This window comes from Ambystoma mexicanum, chromosome 3p (genome assembly GCF_040938575.1).
Source record: "Ambystoma mexicanum isolate Mex_15411 chromosome 3p, UKY_AmexF1_1, whole genome shotgun sequence".
Taxonomy (NCBI): Eukaryota; Metazoa; Chordata; class Amphibia; order Caudata; family Ambystomatidae; genus Ambystoma; species Ambystoma mexicanum.
In genome coordinates, this window is record NC_090925.1 from 278811585 (window position 1) to 278839290 (window position 27706).

A 27706-nucleotide genomic window follows, 5' to 3' on the forward strand; every position below is an offset into this window, starting at 1 on the left:
TAACATTTAGGAGAGGGGGAATGCTCCAGTCAGAATTGAGTTGTGGTATGCATTAGAGGGAGTGTCTCTTTAAGATAATATTAATATCACATTTATTCACAACACTTGATGCCACATTAATGCTGCTTCCATATACTGCAATAATGGGTGAAATGATTACCTAATTTAATTGGATGGAAAGACTGAGTGTTCAAGAATGTAAGAAGTGCGTTATGGCATGTGTGAGGGTAAGTGCCAGGGGCAGACAATAGGTCGTATGTAGCCTGGTTGGTGAGTTGGTAAGAAGCAGGTTTTGGTGTGAAGAAGGGTAAGTCCATCAGTCAGGAGTGAGTGATTGCATTTGGGAGTGTGCGTGAGTCACTAAGATGTTGATGCTCTCTCCTGCTTGTTTTCACAGCTGGTGGGATTTGTCTATGCCTGTTACGTCATCAGTGCCATCACTGAGGAAGAGGACAGCTGTAAGTATATCTTTCACATCTGGACGTCACCTGGGACGTGGAGTCTCTCCCTTCAATGCCTGAAGTGTATTCCCTACACAATCGGAGCCTGTGTCACGAATACCCTGACCAATTCCCACCTAGATCACTGCAATGCACTGCATGGCGGTGCAGTCGAGTGCCTTCTGCGCCACCGAAAGTTGCCACAGCATGCCGCTGTGTATTGGGTGGGAGGATATGGAAAAAGAGACCACGTGCCTTCCACAAGGAGAGCCCTGCACTGGGCCCCCGTCAAGCTAGAGCTCCTTATGCAGAAATGCCTCTCAGGAAATGCTTGTAAACACCCTGGAGGCAGAAGCATGCCACGAAGGCCTGACCGTGCTCTTCGTTCCCCAGGCAGAGGTCTTCTGTCTACATCTACTTGGCATAGATGCAGATTAGGTCCTTTTGTGGCATGCATTTGTGAGCGATGTCTGGATGGTCAGTGCCCTGAGGCAGTTACTACTTCAGCAGTGTACCTTACAAATGTACTCACTCATTCGCTTACTCATTCCATAGGGCCTCCTACTCCAGTATAAATAGACTCTTCTCGAACAAGTGAGAGCAGGCAGTTCGTCTACCCATGTATCTCCAATATCAATGGACTTTTCCAGATCAGTAAAAGCACCGGTCCCTCTTACATAGACTGTTCCAGAACAATATACGGAAAGAGACCCAGTACCCATAGAGCTGGCCCCTGCAAAGGTTGGCTCTCCAGATGTTTTGAACTATAACTCCTATCAGCATTCTCCAGCATAGTCAAGGGTGTGGGATCATAGATATCGTATTCTAAAATATCAGCAGATCATGGGTTGTATACCCCTGCCATAGACTCTTCCAGAACAATGAGGGACAATGTGTTTGGTACGCATCAGTGCCCCCAGTACACATTGACTCTTTCAGAACAATGAGTGCACAAGGGTCCCATCCTCAGAGATTCTTTTAAAACCATGAGATCAGAGAGGTGCATTACAAGTTCACTCATCCAGAACAGGAAGAACCCCTGTCTTGAGTACAAAGACTATAGTTCTTATAGACCCCACTTTTTTTAACCCGCGCTTAAGAGCCCTACAGGAGCAAAAGGCATCCAGACGGTGGCAGAAAAAGATAAGGAGTCAGCAGAACCAGATTGCTGATCAGTAATGAAAGCATCACCCCTCACACGGCTTCCTCTTCACAGCCCTCATCTATGAGTATATAGCCAAGTAAAAAGTGTATCTTTGTACACTTAGAAAGAGACCATCCTTATGAAGGCCTCCAAGTCACACATTTATCAAAACTAAAGCTAAACCAGGACAATCTTGCACTCAGAGCAGAGGCAGCAAACCCAGACCAGGAACCATCTCCCACCTGCAGATTTCAGAGATTAATTCATGTTTATAGGGATGAATGAATATCAAATTTGCCATACGCTACGACCAAGTTTGCTGCCATCCCTCTAGGTAACGTCAACTTAGTAAACCTCCTATGCACAAGGCCTTTCCCGCCCTGTCCATCTACTGAGAGGTGAGGATAGAAGGCATAGTTGGTCTACAAGCCTACGGATGGGTTGGGGAAGTCCAGAGCTTGTCCCATCCACCACAGCATACACAGTCCTTAGTCTAAAGTCACACAAGGGGTTTACAATAAGAACTGGTTCACTTTTTGAGAGCGAGGCTGAACACTCAGGATGTACTCTGTAGAAAGAGGATGAGTGGTACCAGATTACAGAATACGCTGAGCAAGCTCATAGAACATATATAGCTTTGCCATATATAAGAAAAACTGTAACCGTTCTTAAAACAATAGCACCACAATTTTAGGAATACACCACATAGGGATATTACACTACTCATTTGGCTCCAGCATAATGGCTGAGAATTACTTCCCCTTAATTTTTAAGGCACTAATCTCTTGTGGTTGTTGGGAGGGCATTTCACCGAAGTGGACCGTTAAGGGGCGTGTCTCGGTGAAAAAACCCGGAAATAATTGTCATCCCCGTTTGGGGGATGGAAATGCTTGCGTGACAGCTGCGGTTTCTGGCTTCAAAAACAAATAAGAATAATTGTTTATTTTTAACGCACTTATTACCCAGAGTGGTTTCTAAGTGCGGGAATGGGATTTGAACCTGTGTTGCGCTGTGTTGTCTTGTTTCCAAAACAACCGCGTTGCCCCTGAGCTATCCTTCCTCCCCCATCATGGGCAGGTCAGATGCTCCTCCTTTCAGGGCATTTAAAAGCACACCCCCGTTGGTGAATTCGGGATCTGCTTTTAAATTATCCGAAACCCCCCTTATATGCGCTAATGCACTAATGGGGAAAACATGACACCTGAACATTCAGATGCCCTTTGTGAATTGGGCTGTCACTTTTATTAATGGAAATGATGAGAAACTAGCCTCCAGACTCCTTAGGGCAGTCAAAGTCCAGTAATGGGTACTACTACTGCCAAATCGCAAAATGGAGAACATTGCTCCCAATTAAAAAAATATGTTGAGTGTTATTCCAATGTTATCGGTGCGAACACAAAGAAAACCCAGCCAGTTTGTCCCTGAATTAACGAAAACGACGGGCCCACAGAAATAACTGTAGCAACTATGTTGCATTCACAAAGGGGGGAAATAACAATAAATTAATTAGCTAATAATTCAAAAATCTATTCATTGGTTCAATATGATTTGCATGATTTCCCAATATTAAGAGCATTTACAAAAGATGTTAAATATCATACAAATGTATGATACGTCTTCTACAGATTAACACAAAGGGCCTAATTCACAGAAGTGTTTTAGAATGGCAAAACACCATTGGAAAAGGCTCTGTGAATAAGGGCCTAAGTAATGAAAACATATCATTGTAATTGGTTATTTATAAAGCACTTAATATCCAGAGGTTCCTAAACGCAGATCCGGGGATTGAACCTGTGTTGTTCAGGGTCTTCTTGTTTACAAAACGAGATCTTTGCCCCTGAGCTATCCTCCTGAGACCTATTTCCCGTTTCCTATTTATTAGAATTAGAATAAATTGGAAACACAATAGATTAGCAAACGTCAGATATCATTTGAACAAAATTTTGTAAAAAAAAACCGAAAAGATAATTTGTAAAAAAATTCCATCACTTGATTGCGGAAATTCAATTCTCCTCAGATGTACTGCACATCTATGCACATTGGAATCAATGCCCTTGATCAGGAGAAAATCCATGAAACCTTTTATAATAAACGTAGTAAATGGATCAAACTCAAATTGGTAGAAAGATAGCAATGTAATGCTTAGCTCTTCTGAAAGCCAACCTTCATCAAGGAATGTAATGCTAATCTGGTCAAGACAGTTTCACTGTTATTACAGGTAATCACTATCCACTGAATCACAATTGATACAAAATCAGAAGTACAATTAAAGCTTACTCCATAATGCAAAAACTGGATGAATTATCCGCCATGCTACGCCAAACCATCTTACTATCTGGCCAACAGCTTCTGTTTGCAGTCCTTAAAATAAGAGTCTACAAAGTAGAGAGTAAAAGGACATTTCAGGGGTTCACTTAAAAGATCGGAGTGTATTTGCATTGCTATTACAGTATCTTAGTTAACAGTCCCAAAGGTAGTCCACAAAGTGACGGACAGTGCACAGGTTATAAACATATTTAAAAAGGATCTCCTCACGTTTCTCCAATCAGAGAGTGGGAGATAGATCCCTTTCCTCGGCTGGCACTTCCCCCTATAACAGCATCCCCCCCCTCAGACTTGAGCCGGTTCTTCTTAAATTCAGTAAACTTCTCAAGACCATCCTTTTCTCCTTTTCGTTCCCTCTCCCCCTCCTGTGCTAATCTCTCCATCTGCTGCGGCGACTGGGCCTGGTCCCTTCAGAGTCATACAGGGGCGAGACCGCCCTTACCAGTCCCCCCAGCATCCTTTGCCAGCACTTGCCCTCAGGCTCCCTTTCCCAGACTAGCCCAACTTTGATCCTCCCTGTCCAAAGCACTCATCCTCCCCTCCCTCTTCCCCGGCACTTGCCGCCTTGGCCTGCCCCCACCCTGAGGGGTACCCCACTCCTGTACTTCTCCCTCCTCACCCTTGCACTTATCACCTTGTCTTCACTTTTTCTTCATTGGATTGTCACAAGGCCAATATAACCGTTTTTGTTGTTCTACTTTTTGATTCCCATGACCCCTACACACCCAATCTTGCCTTGTGGCGCCTGGAAACACATGTGTATAGGCGCAATACAAATGCCCAATAAATAAATAAACAACACAGGTCTTAATATGCGGAGGCTAATTGCTCAAGTCAAATCAAGTATGTTACAACAATTCAGTTGGTGGGGGGACTAAGATGCAGAAGAGGGGCGTTTCAGGGCCTCGTGATGGCATGTGGCTTTATGGAGCATCAGGCATTGAACTACTGGACGGTGACCATGAAACAGGGTTTCTATACCACAAGGGCAGTGCCAAAAGGTGTACGTCATGTAGAGCAGACATTCACTCACCTCACAGCATCTCTGACTGGAAACAATGCATGTCTAAAAGGGTTCTCTGAAAGGTAGAACTGAAACTACCATGAAGTTATCATCTTACATTTTGGCTTTACTGGAGTTTCCTTTTAGAAGATGTGCATCCTCCTGGCACAGCGCGGCAAAATTCCTCCCAGAAAATGTCCAAAGTGTCTTTAACTATGTTTATCAGACATCAGGGCAAAAGATTTTGAGAGGTGTGAAATCTTATACAACTGTAGTTGGTGGGAGCTTTACCTAACAATTCTAACCACAGTGGCGTCTGTCATATCCATTCTCGGCGATTTGCAAGCGGAACCACTTCATTACGAGTATGGCGATACAGGAAAAAAGTGCTGTAACGGAATTACTGCTACATTTCCCGCTCCGCCATACTACGAGTTTATCCCTGCTGGAGGTAAACCACTTTCCACAGATAAATTGGCATAATTACTGCTGGCGGATATTCGGCCAGCGGTAATTCCACCGTAATCCCTGATGAAGTCTTATGGACTCCAAATTAATGGGGACTAACACTGCCATCACTTCATGTAACGCAACAGTAAATCTGCCAGACCAAGTGGCTGTAACGATAATTCTGTCGGGTGGTATTCCAGCAGATTTACCGCCAGTATACTGGCCAACTCATAATGAAGCCCAAAGGTTTCCCAAGCCTCTTCAAAGCAAATGTTATGTTATGGTAAAAATATTTATTAAGCACACGTTCACCCGTTGGCTTCTAGGTGTTAAAAAGATCTAGCAGAACATTAACCAACAGCAACCATAGTCTAGAAAAGGAACCTTTTTGAAGCTTGCCGATGTGATAGGTGGTTCTCCATGACCTGCAGCCACCGCGGCAGCGAGTTCCATTGTTTGGCAGCTGCCACAGAGAAGGTGCGGCCACCAATCCAGAGGAGTCGAATTTTAGGAACAGAAATAACTGCACTGTTCTGAGAATGGAGAGTGCGGCTAGGAACATACGGCTGGAATTTCTGTTGAAGGTACCACGCACCCAAAACATAGATGGCACTGTGTACAATGCAGAGGGACTTGAACTGGACCCGTTTCTCAATAGGGAACCAGTGAAGCTTGCAAGGAATTGGAGAAGTGTAGGAGGTAAACGGGGCACGGGTCAGAAGTCGCATGGCAGTATTTTGTAGTAATTGAAGCTGTCGTAACAAGTACTGCAGCTAGGCTAAAAAGAGCGAATTGCAGTAATCTGCACCGCTCAAAACAAGAGAAGCAACCACGGGGGCATGGGGCCAAGCCGGAATCAAAGGTAGGACTTTACATCGGACCTTTAATCTGAAATGTCCAGACTGGCAGACAGCTGCCACCTGTGAATCCAAAGAAAGTGAGGCACACAGTTTAACACTGAGATTCAGTTTAACACTGAAATGCCATATCATATCCTTCACCACTAGAACGGGGACCGGGAGAAGCAGGCCAGAAGTCAGGCGTCCACAAAGTGGCAGAGTCCACAAAGGAGAAGTCTCCTCAAAGCACTCTTGCAAAATGATATCATAGCAGTCACCTGTCAGGACCTTTCATTAAAAAAAATACAACAAATGATATCTGTTGTCTTTAATAGTGGCATCATGAATGCATGAATGCAGACTTTTATGATGTGGCTAATTTATATTCAATAAACTGGGCAGAGCTCAGATGATCTATACATCTCTGAAAGGTAGCATCAAAATAAGGCATATTAAGCCAAATCAGACACATGTAGGCACTGTGTGTCAATACCAGCATCTTGCCAATGCGCAGTAAACCACTGCAAAGGCCTCTGCTTACACACCTGGGACTTATCCCAGCCTGACACTTACACCTATGCCCAGAGCCCCACTCATACAACGTACAGAGACTGCACTTGAGCTTCTGGTGTGTACCCCCATTACAGGATAAACGTATGGTAAAATAATGCACTCAACAAATCCTTCTTACACAGCAGTGTTTTGCATCTGTACTTTAAAGATGGCCGCCGGTAGAACCTGAAACAAAAACGGTACAAACACCTCTCCAATGGCTCATATGGACCCTGCCGTTCAACCCTCAAAGCTACTGATGATCTCAGCGGAGGGATGGAGACTGAACCAGAATACGAGAGCAATCAAGCGGCTTCTCAAATGCATGGAAGCCAAACCCGCCACTGGTTCGTTATCATGAGAGGGGGTGTGCAAGGACCATATGGCTGACAGGTGATCGGAATGTAAGATACAGGAAAACCCAGCAGGAGACATTCCCATGAAAATGCAAAACCCTCAAGGCATCACAAGACCTTGGTGCCACCTGGAGACGTTTAGCGATGAAACATTTTACAATGATATGAGATCAGAGTTAATGGCCCTTTGTCCACCTGGGTTTCCAAAGTAACCTTTTGTCACATGCCATGACACGGAACCCCTACATTTTGGGTTTCTGATCCAAGAGCTTGAGCTGTAGCAGTATTTCATGAGGTAGAGCCAGGCGTATGCAAGGAAGGGTATCTAGCTGCACACGCCACTCCTTCGAGTCCACTAGTACTGGAGAGAGGGATCCATCTGATCCCATTCCACACCAGAGGGGCTTCACCTGGATAATCATCAACCCCTCAGGAACCTGGTGAATGGTCACGCCTTGAAACACTTGTGTATAGGCGCGTTATAAATGCCATATCATATATCATATCATATCAATGAGAGGAATGGGGCGAGGGGCTAAACAGAGTCTCTTTAGAACATGCATTCCCCCCATGCCAGTGGTTGGGTGTACCAAGAGCAAAGCCATCTAAGAGAAGCATCCCAGTGGAGACACAGGTAAGGTCTGGTGATGTGTAGGAGCTGAACTGCCTGATCAGCCTGTGCACTCTCACATCCTTCACCGCGATTGAACATCAGAAGGACCACTGGCCACAGCTACGCCAGCAGTCCCACCAGATACCTGAAGAGATTCATTCAGCCCTATGAAATGTTCCTTTTAGAACAGGGTTGCACGGCCAGTAACAAAAGGTGAAAATGTCTTAATTGCTACTGAGACATATCTGAAATAACTAGTCTCCTTCCTTCCAAGTCTGTCTCCTAGAGGTGAAATTCAAATGCAGTTGCTACTGATCCCCTTTAGTTGGTATTCATCAACATTATCAGAGATGTTGTAAAAGTCAAGCCCCCCCAGTAGCCAAGTAAGCTGCCACATGCCTCTTCATTGCATTCGGATAACATCTTGACCCTGGGATGACAAATATTGTGGCCACCAAGTGACTTTGAATCCAAAGACATTGATGATGAGGATCCCATATCAGAGCTGCACACGTGTTTGCAGCCTCTCAGCATGTGGGGAGATAAGATAGGCGTTGCCTCTCTTAGTACAGAACAGCACCCTAATGAACCATAGCTCTTTAAATGGTCTAAGGTGGGGCTTCTTGGTGTTGATATCCCACCAAGGCTTTAAATGAGGATTGTACAGTATTTACATATCCAGGACTGCTTAAAGATAAGAGGGGCATATTCTATTCATCTGTTGAGGTATCATACATGGCAGCATTATCCATTCCATTCAGTGATGCTAGTCCAGTCCTGGTTTTAACTTAGCGTTCTGGGAATTGCAGTCTTGGATTTCCTTATTATAAATACAGAACTAAGAGTTCCAGAATGCAAAGTTAAAACCAGGCCTGTCTAGCATCTCCCCAATGGAATGGATAGTGTTGGCATGTATGACGAAGTGTGCCCCTTGCAGGAGGCTAATCAGTCGAGTCGTAGTGAACAATTAGGACACTGGGCCTCATTACAAGTTTGGCGGTAGCCTTGCCGGTAAAACCGGCAGGCTGCTGCTAAACTTACACATTTTTCCGCACCCGCAAATGGGCAATCACTGGGTGATTACGGCCCTGCCGGTCCCGGTAATTGCCCATTTGCGGGTGCCGGAAAACAGATGCTCCCCATTCCCATTCGGCCCCGCAGGGCCAAATGGGAATGGGGAGGTCGGGTGCATGCGACATGCTGTGCTCGCCGGTGCCTTTCTAAAGCAACCGCGAGCACAACTCGTAGTTTGCCAGACCGGGAACTACGGTTCCGGCATGCTTACCAATCCGTAGTTCCCGGACTGGCAAACTTGCAATGAGGCCCAATGTCTTTAGACCAAGACTAGCCTGTGAAGACCACAGGAACATCCATTGATCTGGAAATGTGAGTCACTGGAATTAAGTGTCTTGAAGAATGACCCATGTAAGGAAGTCTCCATTCATCAACATTGGATGATCTACTGGATTGTCTCCATCTTGAATGAACTTGACTTCACCAACTGTTGCACCCACTTGTGGTTAGCTACAGCCTGAAAGTCCCAAGAGAACTTGGGCACTAGAAAGAGTATTAAAGAAAGCCCCTGTCATTCTGTCCCTGATACAACTGGAAATATTGTCACTTTACCAGAAAGAGCGAAACCTTCCACAGCAGACCATGCCTCTTCCACTTATTTTTCTGCAACAGAGTCTTAAACATTCCATAGTCTTTAGTCATAAATAAATCGGCCTTTGAACGGCCACGTGCAACATACAGACAGCAAAGTGATCTCTCCTAAATGTCATTGAACTACTCAGTTGGCAACCTATCGGCATACTAAATGCATCTCTGTGGCTACAGAGATCGAATGTTGATGCCTTCTAAAGACTGGTAGCTAACACCTAATAAGCAGCATTTGTCATTCACCTACCCTTTGCTAGAGTTCTGAATGGTTTACCCAAGAAATTCTAATATGTTGCTCTGCGAGCACGGACTTGTGCAGTGAGGTGTATTTACCCTGATGTGGAACTGCAGGGCTTGGTGGGAATGGCTCATTCTCTGAACCTCTGCTGCTCTTTCAAAATGTTCTGCTTCTTTTGACCAAAAACCTTCTGCCTCTAGAAAGAAAGTGGTCAAATAGGTGCTTTTTGAGAAGCATTTAGACTTCCAAGGCATCGATTGATAAGCTCTTATGGCCCGACCTTAAGATCCGAAGGTCAAGACGCTGCCCAATAAGAACTGCACCTGCTTCTTCGGGTTAGTGAGAAGCCCATTGCAGTCTGCATCCCGCTGAGTTGCTGAAAAAAAAGCTGTAACGCTCTTGTAGGAGAGAGTCTATTGTGTGGAAATGGCTAATTTACTGAATGTGCACCGGCTCCAAGGGAGCAATTCAAAGGGAACATACAAGCTATTAAGAAGACTTCAAAACCTGTATGGACTGCATCCGTGGGGTCCCCATTCACCGATGCTACAAAAGACTTGCCAGCAATTTTATACAAATGAGTTCACTTCCAGGATACTTTAAAGACACCCTTCAACCCTGGGACGGACCAGATTTTGAGAGGAACGCAAGACTAAATATTTTGTTATGGCTGTATCCAGGGCTACTGAAATCCCTCAGGGTGATGCTGAAGGCGTTTGCTTTTTAATGTGGAAAGCTGCCGTGCATGATCGAATTGCAGTGCACATATTAACCACTTAAATCACTCATGCTAAAAGCTGTCTTTCAGCCGGAGTAATTTAAGTGGGTAATATGTGCACTCCAATTCTAGTCCGTTGATTTTGGAAGTTCTTTCTCTTGAGAAAGCCCACAGTATATTGCACAGGCGCCACCACAGACACCACCTTTTCAACAGCCATTAATTTTAACTATCTGTTGAGTTTCCAAAACCTGTGAAGTCAGATGTTTCTGGTGATTGTTCCCATTGAAGTCAATGAAAATGAGCATCACGCTTGTTGGGTGCTCCTATTGAAACCTATGGAAGGTATGGGGCATATTGGAAGGGAGAGTTCAGCAAAATGAACTGCTATGCAGGCAACAGGAAGCATATCTGAGCAAGTATAGAAGATGTGTTTCCACATTAATGTCTTGCAGAGAAGCGACAAAATGCGAGACACAGAAAGTTAGATTATTAACAATCAGGAGGGGGCTGGGATAAAGGCCTTCAGGGACTACAGAGGTTATCTACAACTAAACCGGAAGTTCATCTCTGGGAGGGTTCTGAACTGAAGATATCACTTCACATTCTCAGTGATATAGCATCCAGCTCACTGATTGTAATTTAACCATGAATACAGTGTCTGCTCTCTTCTTCCTGACTTTTACCACACACCTGAAAGAACCGTCCTTGAGTAAAAAACGAACCATATTTGACATTGCCTACTTATCTATAGATGTTATAACTGTTAATAATGGCTACACTGCTTATATGGGTCACGCATTGTTACTTCCAGGTGGATTAACCAAGTCAAATTCTTAACAATGTAATGATCTTACTGTTTATCTCGTGGAAGAATTAGTCTTTTTTGTAATTATGCTTTTTGTGTGGATTTGTTTTTATTTTTTGTAATGATGCTTTTTTGTGTGTTTTTGTTTTTATGGAATTTTATTCCGGAAAAAAACATGAATTGAATTGATATTGCTTACTATGTTGCTGAAAGAAAAACCTAACGGACCCTGTATGGTGTATGTATGATTGATATGCCTAGAGAGCCGTGATGAAAGGGACAGCAATAAGAACTACGACTAACTATCTCAGCCTCAAACTATATTCTCACACCCCTGCTTACGACACCAGGATAATCAAATTCTGGTCTTGTGGGTTGAGAAACAAAAAGACTAGACTGGCAGGACCCAACTCTGTGCCACAATGTCCCAATATCCAAAATATTTCTTTTGGTCGGCTTTAGTTAATTAATTGTCATTCATTAAGATACCCCAATCACAATGAGATCAAAAACTATGTTAAAAAATGTCCCCTTATAGAATGGGAATGAGGGCTAAATAAAGTATTGGAGTGCCTGCATTTCTACTCTTTTTTTTAAACATTAAAATGCTTTTAATTAGTATTTTCGGAAAATGGGACTTTCTGGCACAGACTTTGGTCCTGCCAGTTTAGTTGTATATCACCGCTCTCTAGGGATGTGCGGGGACAGTTAGGTTTACCCTTGAGGAACATAGCAAGCGATAGCAAATATGGTTCATTTTTTATTCAAAGAAGGTTGTTTCAAATGCGTGGTAAAGTTGAGTAGAGCTTTAGAAAGAACGGGAGAGCTCACGTGTGTGGCCTTTCTTGTGGCGTGCCACTTCTTACTAAGCCACGTTTCTAGTGCCTTTGTTCACTCAAAAAGGATATCTTGCTTCTCTTTTGTATAAGGATGCGGTTCCCTTCTCACTGGCCATCAGTCCGGGTCCCTTTAGGTGTGTCGGGCTCGTCCACCACCTAGGACCGTTCACCGTCCTTAGCACCAGCGGCTTTGTAAATCAGCTGCTTTGGCCCAGGTCTCTGATGACTTCTGGCTTCTATCTTTAGTCTGCAATCCCCTGTCAGGCTCTCCTGAGGCACTCCTGAGATGTTTTCATTCACACACCTGCTCTGCCGACTCCTGGGGCACTACATCTGCTCATGCCTTTCTTTTCTCTGGCCTTTTGCCAGGACATAGGATTGTGTTGGGAGGCCTTGATTTCATCACCGCCAGTATTTATTCTGTTATGAAAACAGAGGAGGAAGATTTCACATGACGCCTCCTTCGGTTTATGCCATCATCCTTCCTGTACAATGTACCAATCTTTCAGCAGGAGGTTCACACATGCATTGCCGTCACCTGGCTTTAACATTAACTGGGAGCTCACCTTCTTGCTGCTTCCCCCAAAAATGTTTAAATCGATTAACGTCCTGCTCTACAGGGTAGTACCCTTCCAACAGAGATATGAAGTGTTTACACCTTGGCTGCTGAACCCGGCATGGACAAAAGTGACAGCATGAGCCACCACTTGGATGAGACCCCTATAGAGGTCATGCTACACCCTGCATCCACATAAGTCACTATCTACTCCCATTCAAAGCAAGCAATTGAACACCCAACTTTCACCAAACCAAATGCACTAAATAGCACATTGTAATGAGGAGTTCCCCCTTATCTCTAATCGAGAGCTCCGAGAACCCGTACCTAACAAGTCTATCTCTGATTTTCTGGTATGATTCCTAGTCCTATCAAGATTCCATCTAACACGAGTAATCGTCTACCTAAACTTCCACATGCTGTTAATAATCTGTCAGGCACCTAGAAGGACCCATAAAGTCAACATGCAACTTCTTCCATGGATACTCTGTAACCTTGACAACTTTCAAAGACGGGAACACGTGTGCACTGCTCCTTGACAGCACTCAAAAACCCCGAACCGTTCTTCACATGCCCCTCCACTTCTCTTTCCATCCTGGGCCATCAGTATTATTCTTGTAGTTTTCTTTTGGTTACAGTACAGCCAAGATGGCTTATCATTGTCCTGTTCAGTTACCTGGTGCTGTACCATACCTGATATCACCATATGTTTACCACTCAACGCTATCCCATTCTCCTAGGGCAACTCACTAGGTAATTCAGTGTAAAGTTGCATCACCACATGAACTCTTTTCCTTTTAGCCACCTACCCTAGTACCATCTCTGAGTGAAAACTGACTACATCCGTTCACTCATTCACCCACTCAAACTTGCCTATCCTTGACATGCCTTGCATCATCATCATGTACTCACACTGTGATGAAATGACTACTGCTTGGCAGGAGTGCAGGGATGAGTAGTGGCTATACGTCCTCTTCAGCCCCACTCTACTATTAAACCATACGTAATCCCAATCATAAAGGTAAAACAGGCACAGCCCGATGGGTATATCTCCTTCACCATTTGTGGTAAAGTGGGCCGAGGGCAGGCTTTACTCTCAGCAGGGATGTGAGGTGATAACACAAGCAGCCCAAACAGCAACACTATAAAGACTCCAAAATAACGGACTGTCCAATCAAGGTACTATACAAATGTATACACTTTTATTAAACATTAAAAAGGCAATCAAATAACTAAAACCATTAGCAAAATCCCACCCCGGTACAGTGAACACAGTAAATACAGACTGGTATATTACTGCACGCTCCGTGATTGAGTAGGAGTGTTTAGGCAAGAAATGTCAGCACAGCCACTGTTCTTGAAGGATAAGCTTATGAACAAGCAGGCTTACAAGCCACTAGGTTACCAGAATGTGGACCGTGGGAAAGGGCCTCCTAACAGTACCTTCACTTGTCTCGGCTGGCTACGCCAGGCTTCTTGTGACTGTTCGGCGGTCAAACCAGCTTTCAGATGATGCGAGTCACTTTGATCCAGCCGTGAGTCTGTGTCGAGATAGGGCTGTGTGTGGCTTGAGTCAGCGCTCAAGATAATGGAGTTCGATGGGTCCAGCAGGTTCATATCTGGTCAAGACAATGGTTCTGCTGGTCGAGTTGGGATGGTACAAGATGACTTCCATATGTTTGCGTCTGTGGTTCAGCCGGGTCGAGATGAGGTCCTTTTCTCCTGAAGCAGTTCTCAAAGATGCAGCGAGTCAGGTGCCTCCCTGGCAGTGAACTGGCATTCAAGTAGAGGCAGCAAGGAGTAGTACTGGAGCGAGACAGTGTACAACTGGTTCAGAAATGTAGTCAGGTGTGCTCTAGCACCTTGAAGTGTCTCATGTGATAGATGGAATTACCAATAACGATCTTGAACCCAAATAACTGGACAGAATCAAAGAATAAGGCAAAGTACTACTTTATTGTCAGCATAAAGTAAAGTAGGGCAATCTGGCTAACAAGCTGTAGTCCACACACTCACACCCATATGTAATTAGACAAAGGTTTTATACCTCAATATGCGTCATCTATGATGAAAACTGTAAAACCTATTGAAGGGAGAGATTGCTTAGTATATGCCTATATATCGTGTAAGTATTAACAATATTACTGGATGACCATTATCTGGTGGGCACACCTTGAACCTTCTCCAAATACATATAATACCGATTACAGCAGAATAATGGCAGCGGATTAGCATGTTGCTACATAGACCCTCTGATTGGTCGGCAAGCTTTCCAAACCTTGGACTTTCGGCTTGTTAGCAGCACGTAAGCAAATGACACCCAGGTGCCGAGAGTAACATCGGACTACTCCCCACTTTCCCAATTAGTCCATCATCTCTCATCAGTCCAGCCCTAAGCAAAGGGTTCTCCTTTGTAGTTGACCTTGCAATCTGTTCTTGATTCTGGGACTTTGGAGGGAGGGTAGGTACACCATATCTTCATCTGGATCTTATAGCCCTTGTTTTCGACTTCTGAATAATGTGTGAGGAGACCAAGAATTTGTCAATTTCGACCCTCTATTTACTGCTATTTTATTCAATTGTGCTGGGTGTCATAACTCCTCTTGGCCTCTAGAGACTTGCTCACTCCAACTTGCATGTGCTTTTTGCATCTTTAATTGTTCAATACTTGGCTCTTGCAGATGTTTTCCTCTTTACTTAATCTAAAAGAAATATGTTTTATGTACATGGCTTACCCTTCTGACTCCCCTTGTACCTTGCAATTATTTCTTGAAGTAGCATCCTTGATCCCAGACCAATAGATTCCTCTTTATTCTTGACACAAAGCTGTTTTCCAGCATCTACTGACTGCAGTCCTGGTCTGTCTCTGAGGTAGCTTGATTGGTTTCAATACGAGTCCGACGTCCATCTTTCCATCATGGCCACCCCAGTCACATTATGTTTTCTTCCACACTAAGCTTCTACATGTCTCGTCTACCTTACATGTATGCTTTTATGCACTTATTAGTCAGTAGGTTACTTTATCTTCTTTGCATATATGGTTTCTTCTTATTCGATTACATGTTTCTCTTGATACTTCAGTTACATCTTTATTCTTTAAGTATTTGCATATCGTTTTAGTGCATCCCAGTATCTGTTCTACATGACATCACTCTGCTCTCATCAGATTTCACTTATAGCTTTATAATGTCCAGTGGTGTGTGCCGACATCCTTCCACCCTTTTAGTATGAGGGTACATTTGATATGGTTGTCTGAGTGCACATCGTCTCTCATACACTCAATGTGATATTGGAATGATACCTGGTGTCCCACATAGGGCTCTTCTGCTGTTCCAGCATGACGGAGGTGAGGGGGCGATAGCTAGGAACGACGTGTCCACCTGCTCCTCTACACAGGTGTTCGAAGATGCAAAACAGTGTTAAAGGCAACACCGCAGGTCCTGTGACGTCTCGAAGGTGGCACGCATGTTTGAAGTAGTTCAAAAAAGTTGGCTGAAAGCAGAGAAACGGGATTCCAGACTGCTTTGGACTTTTCAGGTTGCTTTGAGTGCAAAGCCAGGGGCTCCACAGCAAGTTGAGCTCAGCTCTTCTTGCTTTGCACTTCCATTCAAGAGCATTTGGCTGGTACCTACAGGGGTTCCTGCACCTCCAATGAGGAGCCTGGTTCCAGTGTAGCTGGAAGAGTGGCAGGTGTTGGTCCCCAGCAATTCACCCGACTGTTCCCTTGGGGTGGATAGTGACCATAGCTCTCCTCTGACAGAGGTGAAGTCAGAAGGCATCCAAGGCAGAGGACTTTGGATTGGACTGCGCTCCCAATGGAGATTCAAATGTGTATTCTTGTCTTTCTGCTGTTCAAAGTTCTTTTGCCCTTCCAACAGTAGCCTCGGCAGACAATTGGCCCACTTTGTATTCCTTCTGAATATGTGTTAATTTAATATTGTACTCCAGCAGCTTGGAAGCTATTGCCCCCAATCCTAATGGAACTGTTCAAATCTCACGTTGCCAACATGTTCACAAGAGGTGTGTGATCAGTCCCCAGATCACATATCCTCCCCAGACTCATCTTTTAAGATGTTCTTCCTCCCAAGCGCAGCCTGGTGTTTCCTAATCTGTTACGCCATGGTTCCTATCAGGTGCTTCAGAGGCAAATGCAACTGTTCTTTCTATCATCTATGCTTTGGGGCGCCCCTGGCACTATGCCATGTGCACTGGCATGAACGGCCACTGGGCGCCTGGTCTGAAGGTTGAAGATGTGCAATGTGGCTGCCACCCTCAGTGTTTTTAATGCTACCAAAGTTCTGCACCTCTAATTGCGAGTGATTTTGTACCCAAGAGTCTTAATGCATCACTCTTTTCTGCAAAGTACTTCATGAAGCATGAGATACGTATGCACAACACTAGGAGGTCGCTGCGTCATTCGTGTTTCCTGGTTCGGAAGCTACGGCAACTGCACCCGACAGTCCTTTACTCTGCTGAATAGTACTTTATGGAATGCTTTGTTCAAGGTCTACCACTCCCTTATCATGCCATGCTGTTGCAGGAACGATAATACCTGGTTAAGTGCATTGCCATGCTAATGCTTAAAGTCACCGTAGGCTAGAATTTCACCCTGGGATAAATAAACTCCTGGAGCCCTTTAGTTTGGTCACTGAAATGCAGGAAAGCCAAGGCCGACACAATGCTCAGCAGCATATTTTTTGTATCATAATGTCCTTTTAGGCGTTATAATAGCCGTAAAGTACGTTGCGGTTGGATGTACTTCTGCTTGGTGGAAAATTGAATGCACGTCAATAGTGGAGAAATTATGGGCCTTACCTATTAATGTCACTAATTTGCCACCCGATAGATTGCGGGAAACTGCCAACAGTTATTTTTGTTTCGGTTCCACAGGGCAATGCCCATGTATAATTCACCCGGGTTCATGCAGGCAACAGCGTTTGGGCTACGATGACAGAAAACGTTCTATGGCTTTTAGCAACCCTCAACAGTCCTTTATTTGCAACACATCCACAAACTCCTTTCTGGCAGTGAGAAGGACCTCTATCACTTAATGATTGACCTGTTTTGCACCTTTGGGCTTACTGCACAAAAATCCCGGACTTGCTTTAAGTGGAAAAGGTTGCTTTAATGTGACAGGACACAGCTTACAAAAACACTGTAACCTGGCTCCCTGGCCTTACAGACTAACAGATCAATTAACAATCGCCAAAACAAAATAAACAATTTAAATTCATCACTTACTATCCCTTGCTCCCTCCTCTCCCCTTCCATTCCTCTAGACCTTCATTCCCGCTTTCTCCCATCTTCTCCCCGATGTCACACCCCTCCTTCTTCAATACCTCTTCCCCCTTTTTGTACCCATGAGGTAACCTTTTCATGCAAACAGAACCACACCCCTACTTCACTGTGCTAATACCCCATTGTGCTTCCCCCAACCCTCCTCCAAAGGGCCATGTCCCCGGCAACACCATTACCCCATTACCGCCACCATGCTCCCCTCAACACTAATCTTCCTCCAACCTCCTCTGTGACCTGCAGCCAGGCTGACCTGCCACATCATCAACAATATCACCCTAACGTAACATTGTCCCTTTCTACTGCCTCAGCCTGTCACACAAAACCACTATCCCCCTCTAATAGACCACCCCTCACCCCTCTCAGACCCGAAAAGCTAAAAAGTGGGGAACCAAAACAAAACTAGGCCCTCCAGAATTTAAAAAAAGCAGCGGGAGGGTGGGGTCAAATGCGGTCTACAATCGTTACTTGCTCCCAAACCTTCCCTACCCCCATATGTATCCCGGCAAATGGCACACTATGCGCAGGCCAGCTCGCTGGCCTGTGCAGCACCCAAAACCACCGTGGGCGGAAACGATTGTTCATCCTCCCACTGGTCCCCCCTTCTCCTGACTTGATTCCGTGGCAGAACCCTTTAGGATATCCTAAACTCAGTGCAAACATCTTCTTATGCTTCTGTAGAATGCCTATTGCTGTATCAACTTCTGGCATCCTCGGAAACCTGCTCCTGAAACAATGGACCCTCGTTGGTACCAAAATAGTTTTGCCGTCTTCACCAAAGAATGCTGTCCCCTTTACTTCACACATGCACCCAACGTTATGCCTCTTGAATATAAACTAATCAGATCAATTTCCTCTCTGTTATAGGATCCTGGGGCCTTGCACCTTGCGAACAGATTTACCACACTTTTCAGGGCTGACAGATAATGTCCACCTTCGCATCTCCCAAGCAGCGTACTTTCTTTTCTTCTATATGCACTTTTCAGTAGGGATACTATTTTTGATGATGGAAAGAACGACCCGCTTCGAACTCTCTTCCAACTCATCGCCGTGTTGTGCCATGCTGTGCACTGTGGCGGTTCTCCTTTCATGACATGCCCTCTTAGCATGCCTTTTCCTGTGACACCTCAGGCATTCTTTATCTCATGCATGCAAACTCTTCTTGGTTGCCACATGCACCAAAGAACGACATCTGTGGCCACTCCCTCCAACCTTTCCTGGCACACCCGGTTTAATATGACCTGGATTACCTTTACCTGTTAAGTGGAGTAGACTGCAGGTTAATTTCTTTGCTGAGCATCTCCATGTGACGGATCCACTTAGCTGAATGTTCGGTTTCTAAAATCTCGCATTATTCTCATGGTCTCTTTCAAGCTGTGATTCCTGTGTGTAAACAGTCTTTTCATCACGTGTGTATTATAGCAATGGACCTCGGTTTGATCTCTGCTCATTTCAACTGTTTCCTCCTCAAACTCACAGTAGGTAGTCATGATTCTGAGAGAAGCAGCACAGTTCCCTTTGGATTATGTTGCCCTTTCTCACCTGGTTTAAAAATATGTCTCTCCACAGTACCACTGCCTAGTAAAATGAGGTGCTTTTTCAATCTCTTCACCATCTCTGGGAACCCATTCTTTGCATCTTATCCAGCAGATTGTACCCTCAGTAAGTGATTTCTTCATTGTGTGATGGTTTCACGTAAACCTTACACAAATATACAAAGCAACAACTATTATAAAATCAATTTAAAATTAAAATAACATTTGGGAAGTCAAATTAAAACGATAAAACAATCAAAAGTTGCATTGCATTCAGAGTAACATGTAAAAAGACATGTTAACATAAAGTAACTATATTTAGCAAATTAAGTCTTTCCAAAAATCTAATAGCAGCTACTGTAAGTGGAATTTGTTTCCCCAAGGGCAGTCCATACCTAAAGTTACCTGTTACCAGATGATCTCAATTATCTGCAAAATCTGCAAGTTTGGCATTTCAGCAGCAGGCGTTTTTAAGGCTTCAATTTCCTTTACATGCTTACAAACCTTGGGATCCGATCCATTGTATCTCCAATACCTAATAATTCTCCTGTTGGTAGTACATTTGATCTGAATTTCCGGAAGTGTGATCTCCATAGTGCATTTGGGAATTTCTCCATCCAGATACGGTGCAGCCTCTCCCAGTTTCTCATGTTCCTGAGATATACTAACCAAGAATGTGAAGAGCTTAGAGAATTCACATGTTATGCGCCATCCCATCACACGAGAGATCTCTTTACCTGTGCAGGGTTTTGTAAAAGATTGTCTGCAGTCATATCTATATGCTGTAGCATTTTTAGGCATTTCTCCACATAACTGGTAATCATCCTGGTTTTACCGTGCTGGCTGGCAAATTACAAATCTATAAATAGCACATTTTCTGGCAGATCAAGAAAATGCCTCTAAAGTTGTAATAATGTCCATAAACACCAGGCATTTGGGGATGTCAGATGTGGTTCATAGCGTAAATGCAGTGGGGACACATTTTGTCACAATTGGGACATTTTGCCATACCATGACCTCGATGATACTTAAATCTATTTTGTTAACTTGATGGGAAGTAGCTAATCCATATGTTAAAGATGGTAAGACTTTTGTAAAATGTAATCAAAGGTATCACAGAGAGCCTGCCAATTTTCATATTGATTAATTTTATCTGTGAACTTTCCCGCTTTGATTTACTGCGGAGCATTTGTGCAATTAGATTTCTATTCGGTTTTGCTGAAATGGGAAAGCCTAGCTATTTCAGGTTATTGCCAATCTCTAACTTAGTTTTCCAGGTATCGCAATAACCTCTTTTAGTGTTAGAGAATCAAATGACTTTCGATTAAGTAGAATTCTCTTGTAGAGCGCGTTCCAATCTATATTGATGAGAAGCATCAATCAAACGTTACAGTCCCAATTGAGTTTCATCCAAGAGTGTGACATCTTTTGCATACGCTAGCCAACAGATTTTAAGAAAGTCTAAACGGGGAGGTGTGAACGGTACCCTTTCAAGAAAATCACCCATATCTGAGACGTAAAGATTAAAGAGGCAAGAGGCCAGCACATGCTCTCGCCTCAATTCTCTGAATGTAGCAACTATATCTGTGAGATTCTTGCAGGTTTAATCTTACTCGTAACACCGAATCTGTGTGCAATTAGCGGACGAGATTTGAGTGGCCTCCCAGTAGCCCTCAAGCAGCTTGCTTTTTCCAAAGGAGCGATCTATCAACCATGTCGAAAGCCAGAGAGAGATCAATACATGCAACATATACTGGGCATGCGCTTGTATTTCATGCTGTCTATGTATGTTGTAGGCTGTGCTGCCATTTAATGCAGGGCCGACCCTCTTTCTGAAACATCTTTGAAGTGATTAGAAATACCAGAACCTGCTGACTCCAAGGTCTGGAACAAGTGTGCCTTCTTGGGATCAGTTGCAAAACCCCATCCGTCAATTGCCAAAGGGTAGTTTGTGATGTTGCTACGCCACACTTTATATTTAATATGTTGTTTGTTATACCAAGCCATATCCTATGCTTCTGAGTGTTGAGTGCTGAGCCCGTGGCAGACATATAGTAGCTTGCAGTGGACCGACCATGTGTAACAATGGCCAAACACATAGTGAACATGCATTACAATTCTAGCATCTCTTTTGACAAAAATTCTAGCATTCATATCCTGGTTATTCCCCTCCTTTGGTTTTCGTGAGCAGTCCAGGCTTAGCCCACTTTCTTTTTATATACAGGCTGTGACCAAAATCTTACATTTCTGAACTAGGCTTTTTTCTGCCTCTAGGACAACCATTATTACTCCAATAATGACCACCAAAGTGGGCCATACTGGCTGGTAAAGGCCTGCAGCCATAGTAATGACCCAAGCATAGTGACTGGTCATTAATGAGGAGCTCGGCATCAGTGATGCAGAGACTGTGCAGGGGGCGTGGAGCGGACAAAGCCTCCTGTAGTCGTCAGAAGGGAACAGGATGCCAGGGAGAGCCATATAACGGAGGAGCGAGTGCGGAGAAGCGGGATTCGGGGAGGAAGAAAGAACATGATCTCTAGGTAGGCAGCCATGATGGATTGTGGGGCTCATAGTTCTGCTTTTCAAATTGCAGACCCAAGTCTACAAGCCCCAGAATGCAGAGAAAAAAACAGGACTGGATAAGCATCAGCAGATTGGAATGGATCATGTAGACAACTATGTTCCTGGGGTAGCCATACACGTGTCTAGTGGCCTTTTAGTGGCGACCTGCCATGTGGGCGACATGGCCTTTCATGGACGTCTTGTGGTGACGCCTCGCCAGCTCGGTGCCTTTCTTTTCTCTTCCAAGGCCTGGCTTCCCAGGTCTCGCCTCCGCCCACACTCCCTCCCCCACAGCCCTCGCCTGCCGATGTTGACGCCTGGCACAGCAATTCCCTGTGACAAGCCATCAATATTGCATGCTCGCAGCAGGCCCGCCTCCAGTGACGGGCACTAATTGGCGCTGGCCTCCATTTGCTATTCCATTTGCGGTGTGTTTAAACGCGCCTTTCATTTGCAGCACGCTATAATTGTCAGGGCGAAGCATGTTCGGGTATCATGCAGAAAAGCATTTACATTTTAGTAGAGAACCACCTCCAAACTCCTCCACCTCCAGTCCCACCATTCCTCACACCCCAGACATGACAGCACTGGCGGTGCTGCAAGAACAGAAATAAGGGGAAGCAGTGGCATGAGAGGTGTTCATTTTTTTTTCCATAGGTTTTCCAATCAAATCAGGTGCACGGAATGCGCGCGTTAACGGCACTGGACCGTTTATCAAGATAGCAGCAATATAAGCTCATTTCACACGCCGGCAGGTGGCGCACTGGCAATGGCGCTGCAAGATGACATCACACAAAGGAAAATTACAATTCTACTGTGGCATCCACCTGCGATGGGGGAAGGCCGGGGGGGGGCGTACTCTACTCGTCCCTCATAAACACCTGCAAAATAACCCAAGAGGGGGGCGTTTCCTATAATGTGGCTGTCAAAGTATAAGAGGCAGATACAGTGCTCCAGATGTGGTTTTGATGTGGGAGGAAAATACTACCTATTTTCTGAAGTTGGGAGTAAAGTTGGGAGTAAAATGATTTTCAAGAGAGTGAAAAAGTCACTCCAATTCCCGATGGGAGTATTTTGTAGCGAGTACAAAAATGTTTCACTGGAAACGAAATGTTGTAATATTAATAATATCTTTGTACCTGGTTATTCGTGCACATTATTCGTGCACATTAAAAGATACAATGTTTACTTCTGTGTATCAGGCAGTGATAATAGTAGTTCCTTTCTCTGACACTGCTTATACTACTGTTCTAAACATATCACTGGAGCTGAAAGCCGGGGCAAAAGGTCCAATCTGCCTTTTTCTTTATTTTTGTTGGGAGTGCTTTTACTACCTATTTTTATTTTTTGGGAGTGTAGACCTATTTTATGGGAGTAAAAGTGGCCGATACACTGCTTATCTGTAGGGCTGGGTGGGCACTTTCTAAATGTATATATTTCCCCACAGAGACCACAATCCTGAAAAGGGATTCCACGTACGGTGGTCTTGTAGGCAAGTGTCTCATCCCTGGTCCTGTCGGCACTGGCCAAAGCAGTCGGACCGCACAGTTCAAGGGGTGGAAATAGGTCTATCCTGATCTGAGGGAAACACGTTTTGCCGGATCGGGGCATATCAGGCCTGTGCTGGCACACATCACACAGAACGGGTACAGCACAGGCAGCAGCACAGCAAGCTTCCCTGGCACTTACACACCAAGTACAACAAAGGTAGCAGTCCTCCCTCCCACCACACATACAGGAAACAGTGGCACGGCCAGACATTTTTCATAGGAGTGGCCACAAACCGGCACAGGCGAAGTTGTGTTCATTGACTCTAAAAGGCAGGTGAGCCAGTGGGGGGTGGGCAGTGTTTTTATAAGGGTGGCCGTGGCCCCCCCTTGGATGCCCCTTGGTGGCGCCTCTGACAGGAAGAGTAAACTCCAAAAACACACAAGCTTGTCACCCGCTTTCACCCACACAGCGTGCAAACAGTAGCAATGCAGGTGTTAACAGACAGAGCAGCAGTTCACTTGCCTCACGCAGCACAGAATCGGTGCACGCAACACCAACAAAGGACCCCCACCCAGGACCGGCCTTAGGGCAGGGCAGGGCGGGCTGGGTGACCGCGCGCAGCACCATGCCCCCCAGGGAACCATTAGCCCCCTACCACACCAGCTCAGGGGAGTCTTTTCAAGGGCTCCCCCGAGCTGGTGTAATGGGAGAAGGCGTAGCAGGCACGCTTTTATTATTACATGCGCCTGCGGCGCAGGGCGCATTTAATAACAATAGGCAGCACCCTATTCAGATGATTACTTCCACGCTCTCACGCAGGAGCGAGGCAGTTTGCACTGGAATAGAGCGCTCAGGCATTAGCACGAGCACCCTATTCCTGTGATTAACTCCCTGCCAGGCACTGGAGCAGGGAGTTAGAAGAAAATGTGGTGCTCCTGGCCCGCTCTGTCCCGCCCCTCCCCCTGTTGACTAGGGGCGCACAGGGAGGGGAGGGCGCCAATTCCCCCAGGGCGCTGCTGCCGCTAAGGCCGGCCCGGCTCCCATCTCTCTACACACAGCAGATACACTGCAGCAGGGGTCTTCAACCCGCGGCTCCGCAGATGTTTAGGACTAGGAACCCCATAATCGCTCACCATAGAGTATGGTGGCTACGGCTCATGGTTGTTGCAGTCCAAAGCATCAGGAGCGCCAAAGGTCGCAAATCCCTGTGCCAGCTAAAGTCAGCAACAGTGCAAGCTCCCATCACACATAAGGAATACGCACAACAGGAGAACAGCAGTGCCTGTTTCTTAGATGCATATAGCAACCAGAGCATGCGCAATAGTAGTGTACAATACTCCTTTTTAATTAATGCATGGATCAGGTATAAGGTGCACAGCAACAGTGCCAGTATCCCTGAGATATAGAGTTGGTACACCATGGACAGACCCGAGTGGTGCAAGGTTCCTTTAGTTCGCAGAACCGGTGCACCATGGACTGAAGAAAGGCAAGCAGCCAAGATCACACAGTTAATTGCAAGGAACCCTGATTGTTGGTCAAGGAACTAACAGTGACCTCACATTCTCATCTGCTTCAGTTGGGGGGATCTCTCACTGGGGGTAAATGGCCCACGGGGAATATTCAAACCCTGGATAATCCAATAGGAGTGAACAGCACTCTCTTGGGTTAGCGGGGCAGGTTCACAGCAACACCAAGGTCCCCAAGGAAGAAAGAGAACAAATATGAATTTCTGTCACACCGTGTCACAATATGGCGGCACAACACTATGCCTTCTATATACTCAGAGATGGGGTCTGACCGGTGACCTGCAAGGAAAAACAACGTCCTGATTTCAAAGTAAATCAGCGTTTCAAAAGCAAAAAGTACTTCCAGGTCATGAAAACCAAGCTCTGGAGAACAGAACGGATTACACGTGCAATGTACCTGAAAATCAAATGCAAAGGCAAACTGTATTGCAGCTGCTATGTGTAGGTTCTGGTCAAGTTCATAGTGTGGCCTTTTACAGCAGATACTCAAACCTGGCCTTGTGCATTGGATGCTTCTAGTGACAACACCGTTATTGCAGGTCAGGGTCGGCCATCTCTAGGGGCCTCCCTGTGAGGGTGATGGGAGCTGTAAAAACAGATGGCATTTAAACGTCCACCTAATTGCTCTGCCTGTATGTACAAAACAAACTATGATACCCACTTAGTCATGGTAAACATCACACTTTTAGTGTGCACACAACACACCCCGCCACCCCCTTGATTTACAATTATTGGCAGTGTGTAGTCATTTCATACTTCTCCATTAATGACCACCACATTATGCCTAGGAATATATGGTAACAGCCTTAGCAGATTTAAAAACCACATGTGATGGCCACCACAGCGATTTCAAACACATAAACCGACAACACAAACCAGTGGAAGTTGGAAAACAATGCATTTTAAAGTATGGTTTCATCCTCTTTCTACAATATGGGGAACTATAGCATGTGTGCCTTTATCCCAACATGTGTCAGCCCCCTGGGGAATACTAGACCTTCTGGGGAGCAAAGTGTGCAGTGGTCAGGATTAGAAGGCCTAGCAAATATGTATAGGAAGAGCAGAGGAAAATGACCTATGGGTGTGTAACAATGAAACCAGGAGTGTACGTGACATGGTATACGCTCTTAGCTTTAAGGATAATGACCTATGGGTGTGTAACAATGAAACCAGGAGTGTACTTGACATGGTATAAGCTCTTAGCTCTAAGGATAATGACCTATGGGTGTGTAACAATGAAACCAGGAGTGTACGTGACATGGTATACGCTCTTAGCTCTAAGGATAATGACCTATGGGTGTGTAACAATGAAACCAGGAGTGTACTTGACATGGTATACGCTCTTAGCTCTAAGGATAATGACCTATGGGTGTGTAACAATGAAACCAGGAGTGTACGTGACATGGTATACGCTCTTAGCTCTAAGGATAATGACCTATGGGTGTGTAACAATGAAACCAGGGGTGTACTTGACATGGTATACGCTCTTAGCTCTAAGGATAAATGACCTATGGGTGTGTAACAATGAAACCAGGGGTGTACGTGACATGGTATACGCTCTTAGCTTTAAGGATAATGACCTATGGGTGTGTAACAATGAAACCAGGGGTGTACTTGACATGGTATACGCTCTTAGCTCTAAGGTGAAGAGCACTCAAATGAACTGAGTGTTTGGATCCTGCAAAACCCACTGAGAGGCCGAACCTTGGGGTGAAGAGTAATGGCGAGCAGGCAAGAAGATGGAAAGGCCATGATTTGTGTGGAATCATAAAAGTACACGAGCCTAAAGAACGGTCAATTAGTACTCCAGCAAGAACCTTGCTGTATCCGTTTTTCAGAATGTCATCTGGGGCACAGTCTGAAGCCAGTGTAGGGAGAGGAATGGCGTGCTCCTACTCGGACTAGGGATAGTCTTATTTTAATAAGAAGGATCTCTTAAATACTTTCTTGAAGTATATGGGACTTTATACTTTGCCAATATGCCGTGAGACTGCGGGCCATTACCACATAAGATAATTCCCCTGGGGCCAATACTTAACGAAGGCCCTGGGGGCATTAACTATGCAATAATGGCCTGCAGTCGAGGGGCATATTGCCATTAGTAACCCAGCCCATAAAACGAGGGTACTCATTTTTTCCCCCCGGCGAGACGCATTGCGCTTCGCAGCTGGAGAAAAAAATTAAGGCTACGGAGGGGCGGAAATACGTAGTCCCTTTTTTCTTTTTGCGGCGGCCACAGTAAACAAAGAAAATGCCCGCCATGGCGGCATTCACTTAGATTGACAAAAAAAAGTAGACAGAAAAAATGGTCACCATGGCACAGGGAGAAGGGACTACGTGTGGGCCCTTCTCCCTTTACATGGGGACCTGATAGAAAAAAAAAGAACGAAGACGACGCCAGGGCGCGCAGTGACATGTGCAGGTTTACCGTGAGGTAAGGCTCGCAAATGCACCAATCGGTGCATTTGTTTCACTGAAAAAAACCTGCACCGGGTACTAATGTAGCATTCGGCCCTGTTGTGTTATAACAGCTCTGATGATTGTCTGCAGAGTGGCCTATGCCCCCCACCCCCTACAAAGGAGAAGCCCGATGAACAATGCAAGATTGTTATGCAGTCTTAAGAGAAGTAGGACAGTGCTCTTCCCTCACGTCAATTTGTCATTGCAATTTGTGGGGGTCTGAAAAATATGTGTGAAAAAAGCCAGGAAGAGGATCGTTTGGCAGATATGGCGTGTTTGCAAGAGGAAACGCGG

The 27706-nt window shown here is 45.1% G+C and overlaps 1 protein-coding gene across 2 annotated transcripts in view; it reads left to right on the top strand.

Moving 5' to 3' along the window:
• The window catches only part of NKAIN4 (sodium/potassium transporting ATPase interacting 4), a 409197-nt gene that overhangs the window by 357384 nt on the left and 24107 nt on the right, over nucleotides 1-27706 (top strand). For both annotated transcript variants that reach the window (XM_069650783.1, XM_069650784.1), the window contains exon 5: nucleotides 398-458. In XM_069650783.1, coding sequence (XP_069506884.1) covers nucleotides 398-458 — 61 coding nt within the window. The remainder of the gene's footprint in view (nucleotides 1-397; nucleotides 459-27706) is intronic.